Below are 9,988 nucleotides of genomic sequence, written 5' to 3'. Positions count from 1 at the left end.
ATAACACGGTGCGTCAATTTAAATACATAGTTGGCGCTGTTTTTGTACTTGGCGCGAATTAGCCGTTTATGGCAACAGCATCGTCAGCCGCACAAATGGAGACTTTAATAAAGAGGCTTAAAGGAGAACTCCACTTCCAGAACAAGAATTTACAAATAATTTACTCACCCCCTTGTCATCCACAATTGTTATGTCTTTCTTTCTTCAGTCATAAAGAAATTATGTTTTTTGAGGAAAACATTTCAGCATTTTCCCCATATAATGGTCTGCTATGGTGCCCCGAGTTTTGAACTTCCAAAATGCAATTTAAATGCGGCTCAACGATCCCAGCCGAGAAAGAAGGGTCTTATCTTATCTAGCGTAACGATAGGTTATTTTAATAAAAATAATACAATTTATATACTTTTTAATGCCAAACGCTCGTCTTGTCTTACTCTTCCTGGACTGTTTTTGTTCCTGTTCATGACAGTTAGGGTATGTCAAAAAACTCCCATCTCATGTTCTCCCTCAACTTCAAAATCGCCCTATATTGCTGTTTTAGCTTTTTTTTAAGGGTGATTGATCTTTTTTGCATGTTCACTTTGCAAAGACTGGGTCGGTACTTCTGCAATGATGTAGGGTGATTTTGAAATGTTTTTTGAAGTTGAGGGAGAAAATACTGTCAGAGTTTTTCGACATACCCTAACTATCTTGAGCCAGAGTACACAGAGTTCAAGGACTGCAAGGCAAGATGAGCGTTTGAGAATAAAAAGTATTTAAATTGTATTTTTTTAATGTAATTAACCAACCCTTCTTCTTCAGCTGGGACAGTTTACAATCGCATTTGGCATCGTTTGAAGACGCATTTAAACTGCCTTTTGGAAGTTCAAACTCGGGGGACCATAGCAGTCCATTATTTGGGGGAAAATGCTGCAATGTTTTCCTCAAAAAACATAATTTCTTTAAAGCTGAAGAAAGAAAGACATGAACATCTTGGATGACAAGGGGGTGAGTAAATTATTTGTAAATGTTGTTCTGGAAGTGGAGCTCTCCTTTAAGTAAAATCACTAAAGACTGGATGCTAAAAACTATTTTAAAGTTAAACTATCCTCCTCTGCACGCGATTTTGATGTAGCCCACAAACATAAAGGTTGATCTATCTCACTAACAGAAGGTAAGCAGAAATAATCGTGCTTATTTATTATATTATTAAACACAAAGCAGAAACATTGGATAAAGCACAGGTTAAAAAGAACTACCCACCTTATTTCTCCTGTAAGAGTGAGAGCGGGCGGCGATTTGTAAATTTTATGGGTCTGGCATCTCTGGTCTCATCCACATCTAGCTGTCTTTTTTTGGAGCTGTACAAAATTTTTCTGTAACTGAATATAAAACATTAGTTTTGGCTGACTTTTTTTAAGACTGGTCTTGATACTGGTTTTTAAAAAACAGTTGGTATTACTGGAAATTGGTATTACCATATTATTTTAAAGTATTATCTTAATTATGAACACACTGGTTTGTAGTGCAAACAGTTTAACCATTTAGTGCACATTGTTATTCTTATCGTTATTTCCCTATAGAGGCTAATGAATTGTAAGTCACGCCCATAGACTTAACTTCTGTATTAAAGAGTAAGGTGGATAAAAAACAGCTTATATATATATATATATATATATGTGTGTGTGTATATATATATATATATATATATATATATATATATATATAATCTCAATAAAGAATAAGAAACACACACCAAAATGTAACAAATTAACAACTGCTGAAAAAAAACACACAGTAATTACAAATAGTGTGTTAAACCATAACTTTTATTTTGCTTTATACATTTGTATATTAGACCAAAATAAATTTACACACTATATTTATTTTGCATATTTGTGCAGTTATAGAGGAAACCAGCTTTGTAGGGTTGTATTCAACATATCAATATTTAAATAATAGACAACTTAGAAAACACATTAGGTGTACTATTCATATTATCCTAAATTATATTGACCAGTGTATTCAGAGGCACTGTCACATAAGTTAAAAATCTACATTTATTTGATAGACCAGTATATGTACACAGTTAAGAGAAGCGAGGAAGGTAATACACTAAAAGAGAAAACATTAATAGTGTCTGATCTTTGGTAGCAACTTGTAACTTAAAATTAATAGCTTCATTCATTAATGAATTACTTTAGAAATAAAATAAGTGTTTGAGATGGGGAAAATGACATATAAGATATTACTACCTCTGTGTGATGTGAAACAGCAGATGACAAAACTTCATATTGGTGAGCACATCCATTAAAAGCAGAGAATCATAATTTGATGTGCTACAGAATATCATTATTTTATGTTGAAATATGTTAAATGTGTTTCATATCTTAAGCTAGAACTTGTAAAAGATCCATAGGGGAAACTAGAAAAATTAAGAAACATGAAAAATTTCATTCATATTTTTCACTGCCTTCCTTAAATTGGATATAGAAAAGACAAGAAAGTAAGAAACTGGGAGAAGAAAAACACCAGACAGATGTTTTTGCGGGTGGACTGCATGTGGAGAGGTGAAAAATGCAATGACAGTATTTACAACACTCATTCTCTGTGTTGTGTTTGTGTTAATGTTGGCCCACCAGGGAATGGTGAGAGCAGCTTAAGTTTCCTACATTTCTATCAGTGCAATCAATTCAATCATTTAATCAATCTCCAATCACTCACACATTCAGAGCAAAACAAACTTTCTTTTAAAGGCAGTTTTGTACAGCAATCCAAGATTAATTTCATACCATATTCTTATTTTCAACATTATATATATACATGGCAGATAGTCCTATCAGTGTGTGCCTATATATGTACATAGAGGACCTATACACAAACATATACAGTGTCAGAATAGCTGTGTACATCTAGCGACAAACACTAGTTCTTTTACCACTCGTAGAACAAACAAAATGAATTACACTTCTAAGGTTTGCAAGTAACTTAAAACACTTGCATATATTCAAGTTAAATCTGTGCTTGCCGGAGCTTACAGCAGCCCCTCTAGACTAGTTTGCATCACTGAACAAACCACATGCTGTGAGCATGTCCCGTACACTGGCTTAAGTGGGTGATCACGCTCTGCTGATTTATTACTGTCCTTCCACAGAAACAGAAAAAAGGAAGTAGCTGTTGAAAAATGAGCGAGAAACACCTTCTACCCTGTGGGTCAGTAGTTAAGAGTCTAATAATAAGCTATCCTCATTCTCACTGGGAGGCAGCATGAGCTGCTGTTCATAGTAAAGGCTCTTGGCGTAATTGATTTCTTGTGAAATCTTGATTGCAAGGCTCTCACTTTTCACATGGACCTATGGAGAAACAGATGACATTTGGAGTAAAACCTTTGGAATGGAGTTCAATGAAAAGTGGTTGGTAAAATACGGTAATGATATTTTATCATCACTGCTGGAAATTCAGTTCTCAAATGTTCGTATTACACCATTTCTTAAAAGATTAGTTCACTTCTAGAATAAATATTTCCTGATAATTTACTCACCCCCATGTCATCTTCAGTCAAAAAGAAACTACGTTTTTTGAGGAAAACATTCCAGGATTTTTTTCGTATAGTGGACTTCGATGGGAGTCAAAGGGTTGAAGGTCCAAATTACAGTTTCGGTGCAGCTTCAAAGGGTTCTACACAACTCCAGCCGAGGAATAATAGGTCTTGTCTAGCCACCCAAATCGCTATCGATTGGGTAATTGGGTAGGGTAAAATTAAACCTTCTTTGAAATTACTGATCTAGAAAGTCCAGAGAATTGTGCTGAAGTGGTTTTACTGAGGTTGAACAAAAAACCTAGGGCTAGTTCGCAAAGGTAGGTTTTTGAACGATTTGATTGACAGAAGTGGTTCTTGAGGCAAAGTTGCTCAGTATGAGAAGATCTATCAAATTATATGAGTATTGTGTGGATGTGTGAAACTAGTGGCTGATTTCTTTCATAATTCTTACAGACCTTTAGGGCCATGAGTTGACCATGCCCATTGAGTTTTGTTCTGATTGGTCTCCATTAACCTTGTCTTAAAGGTGCTCAAACTTCATTTGATGATGGCGGCCATGCTTTTTAGATACATGAATGTCCTCATAGACACTTGTGGCACATTGGACAAAGATACTACACATAAATTTTCAGGTAGATTGGACTAACGGCTGCATAGTTATAGCAGTTTTTAATTTTTTTCCCTCTCATAGTGCCACCAAGTGGTCGAGCTCCGAAAATTCTCTTAATTTGACGAAAGATTGAACTCTTACACAAGTGTATCAAGTTTGGTTGACATATCTCATTCTGTTCAAAAGTTATAGCCATTTCCATCTTTTTCGAACATTATGGTGCCCCTTTGCGGCGGTTAGTCAGAATTTCTTGTCTAGTCTTTTGTAAAAATAAAAATCTATTTACATACCTCATGCTTTACATAGTCATGTTGGAAAGGTCAAGTACCGACCCAGTGTTTACAAAGTGAATGTGCAAAGTCAAAGGCCCTTACAAAAACGCTGTTGGACGATTTTGAAGTTGGAGGAGAAAATAAGATGTTTTTCACCCTACCCTACCTTTTTGAACTGAAGTACACAGACATGACCTTTCCAACGTGATTACATAATGCGTGGAGTCGCACTGCAGAGCTAGCAAAGCATTTGTGGTTAAAAAGTACATACATTTTTATTATTACTTGGGATCTTGTAGAGCCCTTTGAAGCAACATTAAAACTGCAATTTAGACCTTTAACCTGCTGATCCCCACTGAAGTCCACTAAATAAAGACAAATCCTGGAATGTTTTCCTCAAAAACCTTAGTTTCTTTTAGACTGAAGAAAGACATTGGGGTGAGTCAATTATCAGGAAATTTTAATTCTGGAAGTGAACTAATCTTTTAACGTCTGTTGTCTTTCTATTACAAAAAAATCTGGTGACAAATTATACTTCAAAAGTATATATATGGAGGGACACATCTCTCACCATAGGTTTCTGGTGTGATGGACCTGGAATGGCCACTCCACTACTGGTGTTTTCTGCTTTCTTGGTAAGCTGAACATATACTTTACCATGGTCCTTGGACACCAGACAATGATAGAGATCGTCATATTTGACCTCTAAAAAGATTGCTTCACGGTCCACCAATTCTCCAGGCTTGAGGAAATATACCACTTTGGAGGAGATCAGCACACAGTATGTGTCTATGGGCTCCACTGCAATGAAACTACAGAATAAAACAGGCATACGATTGTTACATCATTGCTTTACAAAGAACAGAAATGGTTATGCCCTGGGTTAATTCAATTTAAACTGCATAATAGCAAAGCAGATGTACTATGATTTAATTCAGCCCAAATATGCTCACAGATTCTAATGCAAATCTGTGAAAATTATTAACTCTGCAATGAATTAAAAAGGATTAAGTCGAGACTATGTTCAGAGAAGTGAAGATTAGTACATCACATTAAACAGTCAAAGCTACGGCTGTTCCAGTGTGTGAGAGTGAAGAAACGACAAAAGTGTGCAGGCTGCAACTGAGAAGACTAATGGTCTGTGTGGCACCTCTGAGGAGAGAGGTCATGTGGGCCAACAGGGGGTCTGCTGATCTGGATGGATTAGCCTCTTTGGTGATAAATGTCTTTTCTGTCTCACTTTGAACAGAGAAGCAAGCCTTGATGCTTTCAACCAAAGACTAAAAATGATGTCCCTACAGTTTGGGTTTCTTAAAGAACCATTTAGGAAAATGCACCTCAGATTTTTAGTTTGTTTTAAGTCCAACAAAGAAAGGAATACCATCAGACAAGATACTCACTATTCGGAGTGGATATTGTCCGTTAAGTGAAAGAGCTGCTCTTGTCCATCTGCTTGTAGGGAGGAGAATCGAGGCAGCAGCCCCTGAGGGCCCTTACAGCAGCGTGGCTTCCTTACTCGCTGCACGCTCAGCCTGAAACACGCACACAAAACACACAAGGATCATTACTTACAAAACCAAAAGCCTTAAGAGGGTTAACGTTAGGGAATCCAAGTTGGAACGAAGCACCTTTTTACTGGAAAGTCTGGACCTTTCTTGTCTTTTCCCCCCATTTCCCGTTAAAGAGTACAACTGAGTCTCTTGAAATAACACCTGTTGTGGCACAATCCAAGAAACCCACATACTCAGACTCCTGCTATGCCTTTTAAGGTGATATCCTGCCAACATATCATTCAACTGTTTCACATTCAAGCACACTGTGTTGGTTAAAGGTGTGCGGTTCAATTGATGGTCAAGGGCTTGATAGCTCCAGAGTTCTGGTGGTCCTGGCCAAAGCTGATAGGACTAGCCAGCACACTGCAGTGCCAATGCAAAGCTTGGGTCTCGCTTCTCCTGCAAACAACCCCTCTCTTCTTTTCGGCTGCCACTGGTGGGCCAAGTGGAATTCCTACATCTGGCTTGAATCTGGGCCAGCAGGCATTTGATTAGAGCTGATGGTTTCCAGTTGATTCACAAAGACGGCAGTGTACTGCATTTCTCTGTTCTGTTTAAACTGAAGCCCGGGTGAATGCAGCTGCCTCTGTTCATCAAGAACTCAGAACGCAAGGCGCTGGGAAGAAAGGACAACCAGGGATGGACAAACCTGAAGCCTCGAAGTGGGTCACACTTGCAACCCCTTTTGCATTTCACAAGAAAACGAAGTGACTCACTGAACTTGCTATAAACTCTGCTGATGTCATGCAAAGAAAAACAGCAGCACCCTGGCAAATTTTTGCTTGACCAACTAAATCAAATATTCCAAAGCCACTGGTTACTTCATTATGACATATTAAGGAGAACGCATTGTTGTTTTTTCCTTAGAAAAGCCAGAACTTCCACATGGACTTGGCTCTCTTTTTGACAGCAAGCCACGGTTCATAATCATAACCGTAAGTCATGAGATCTGGCCCTGCACATGACAGGACTGTAACAGACCCACGGAGACTCTTAACCTCTCTTTCTCTCTCTCTCTCTCCAGCCTCTCCCACTGCTCTGGAGGCGATCAAGCACAATGCCCCGCACCCGATTGTGGGATTGGAACAATAGGGTTCAACTCTAGGTCAGGCACAGGGCTTGGAGCCCAGCCAGTCAGCCGTCAATGGGTGCAAACAAACAGCTCTTACTTCTTGCTCCTTTCCGAGAAAGATCATGAGCAAAATGGGTTGAGGGTGGGCGTGATGTGGAAGGCTGCTGTTTGTAGGTGTTTAACTTGGTTCTCCACTGACATAGCCACTAAAAGCATGCCTGCTGGAATACAGGCAAATTAGGGCATCATTTCTGGCGTCTCAAAGAAAGGTCTGTCACGTGCAGTTATAATCAAGCTACAGCACGTTTATGCATAGTTGAGTTCGTTTTCATTTGTCTGCAAGTGCGCAATGTCAGAAACATCTGTAGTCTGATTAAAGCAGCGGTGTCAAAGTCTGATTTCGGAGGGTCACTATCCTACAATAATCAATAGGGCTGGGTATCGAATTCAGTACTTTTTAGGCACTGACCGAATTGCCTCGATAACAATGAGTATAGAAAAATCTCATAAGTGAGCCAATAAGGATGCAGCATGCTTGATGCGCCTAAAGCAAGTGCTGGTGATGGGCTCTGGTGAAGCATCAAGAAAAACACTAGAAGCTGGTTTGAGATGCATCGGTGCTGTGGCACCGATCGGTGAATGACATCAAAGTCAAGCGGCAACCTCCCGGTCTTATTCTTGAAATCAACACGGAAGTGACTTAAACTGCAAATCATCGACTGGCCACTAGAGACTGGCTCCAAAAGAGAGTCAATCCCACAGAGTCCCTATGTTAAAATGCCCAACTATACAGCAGAATAAAATGTTTACAGCCTGGTACAAAACGTGGTTTTGGTCTATGTAGCTAATTTTTAATAAAACTGAAAGGGTTTAATTTTTTTTATAACTCATCTGTTTAAATTATATTAAGCCTTAAAGTTTTGCATAATTAAGAGCGTGGCCACTTGAGTGACAGGTGAATTGCTGCTGTTGTCACAACTGTTGTGCTAGGTGGGCGTGGTTTAAGCACCAGCCCCACCCATGCCCCGCCTCTTTGCCCATTTTCAATTATTTGGGAGTGACGTGTGGTGACACACATCCAAGATGGCAACGGCCAGCTCCACCCACTATGAGCTTCAAAAATGCTCTTCAGAAATGCTCTTCTTCATGTCACGCACACTACGCCCATGTTTCTTTAAAGTCTATGATCAAAGTACTGGAACCAGATAATGTTTATTAAAGCTAGTGCTAATTTCTTTTTACAACGAAGCACACTAGTGTAAACGTAGCCTAAAAGATGTGGAAACTGAAAACTACTTGCATTTATTTATTGTGTTGGCTACATTTTGTTCCTTTGTGCTTTATTGTTCCTTTGTGCAGTGGGGCTCAGATGACGAGTCTTTGAGACTGTAAAAACGTCAACAAACAAATTATTTTTTATTTTGAGGTACACTACCAGTCAAGTTTTTGAAAAAAGTTTTTTGTGGTTTTTTAGCTTTATATGACAGAACAGTAGAGCAGTGACATGAGGCGAAGTGGGAGAGAGAGGGGGGCAGGATTGGGAAAGGTCCACGAGCCGGGACTCAAACTTGGAACGCCCAGAGCACAATGGTGCTATATGTCGGTGCACTGCCCACAAGGCTACCGGCGCCGACAACAGTAAGATGTTTTTAATGTTTTTAAATTAGTCTCTTCTGCTTGCCAAGCCTGCATTTATTTGATCCAAAATACAGCAAGAACAGTAAAATTGTGAAATACTTTTTACTATTTGAAATAACTGTTTTCTGTTTGAATATATTTTAAAATGTAATTTATTCTTGTGATTTCAAAGCTGAATTTTTAGCATCATTACTCCAGTCACCTTCAGAAATCATGCTAATATTCTGATTTGCTGCTCAAAAATTATTATTATTATTATTATTATTATTATGTTGAAAACAGCTAAGTAGGTTTCTTTGATCAATAGAAATTCCAGAAGAACAGTATTTATCTGAAATAGAAATATTTTGTAACAATTTAAATGTCTTTAGAATCACTTTTGATCCATTTAAAGCATCCTTGCTTAATAAAAGTATTAATTACTATCTATTATTATTACTAGTTAATAATAATAATAATATTAATAATATATATTAATAATAATTAATAATAGCAGTTATTTTAAATAGTAAAAATATATAAAAATTGTACTGTTTTTGCTGTACTTTGGATCAAAGAAATGCAGGCTTGGTGAGCAGAAGAGACTTCTTTAAAAAACATTAAAAATCTTACTGTTCAAAAACTTTGAATGGCTGTCTAATGTATCCTTGTTAAAAGGTTTTCATACAATTTGTACTGAAAAAAGTAATCATTCAGGAACCAGGATTGAAGTCAAGGTAATGGTATCAATGTCGAAAATTTTAGAACAATACTCAGCCCTAGTAATCAACATCTTCATGTTTACTAGAAATTTCCAGAAAAGTACATTGGGGCAGGTTGGAGTTAAGTCTGTAGAACACTGGCTGTCCAGGAGCAGATTAAAGTGTGTACGTGCTGGACGAAGCAGATTTATCAAATTATCAAGGTCTGTTAGTTTCACTATGAAAAAGTCTGACAAAAATATACACATTTGACTTGTGGTGAGACATCAGATTTCTCATCTGGTATGTTTCAGGCTTGGCTGACTAATATTGTTTATCTTTCTAATCTTATCTTTGGTTTACTGGGTCAACTGTAGGTCAACTCTGTAATCAAATTGTATTTAGTATGCTGATTCCAAAACAAGTTGGAATTAGCAGGTACAGTAAGATTATCAGAAATGCACGGTCCTTTGTATACAACTGAGAAAAACAGTTGTTTTAATTCCATTGTCTCAATTAAATGCAACAGAGCAAGTACTGTCATCTTTTACAGAGGAGGAATTTGAGGTTTACCAAAATTTAGTGAAGGCAGCAAAGTTCTCCTTGATGCATCTGCCAAAGGTGACATTCAAATGCACATCAA

At 37.8% G+C, this 9,988-nt stretch overlaps 1 protein-coding gene across 1 annotated transcript in view; it reads right to left on the bottom strand.

Moving 5' to 3' along the window:
* Positions 1–1,790: 1,790 nt before the first annotated feature.
* The window catches only part of vps13d (vacuolar protein sorting 13 homolog D), a 56,789-nt gene continuing 48,591 nt past the window's right edge, over positions 1,791–9,988 (bottom strand). The window contains 3 exon segments of the mRNA XM_051095929.1: positions 1,791–3,332; positions 4,974–5,214; positions 5,803–5,934. Coding sequence (XP_050951886.1) covers positions 3,201–3,332; positions 4,974–5,214; positions 5,803–5,934 — 505 coding nt within the window. The 3' untranslated portion in view covers positions 1,791–3,200.

Source organism: Labeo rohita, chromosome 23 (assembly GCF_022985175.1).
Source record: "Labeo rohita strain BAU-BD-2019 chromosome 23, IGBB_LRoh.1.0, whole genome shotgun sequence".
NCBI classification, from domain to species: domain Eukaryota; kingdom Metazoa; phylum Chordata; class Actinopteri; order Cypriniformes; family Cyprinidae; genus Labeo; species Labeo rohita.
The sequence above is the reverse complement of the archived record's forward strand: the minus strand, read 5'-3'. Positions and strand labels throughout refer to the sequence as shown.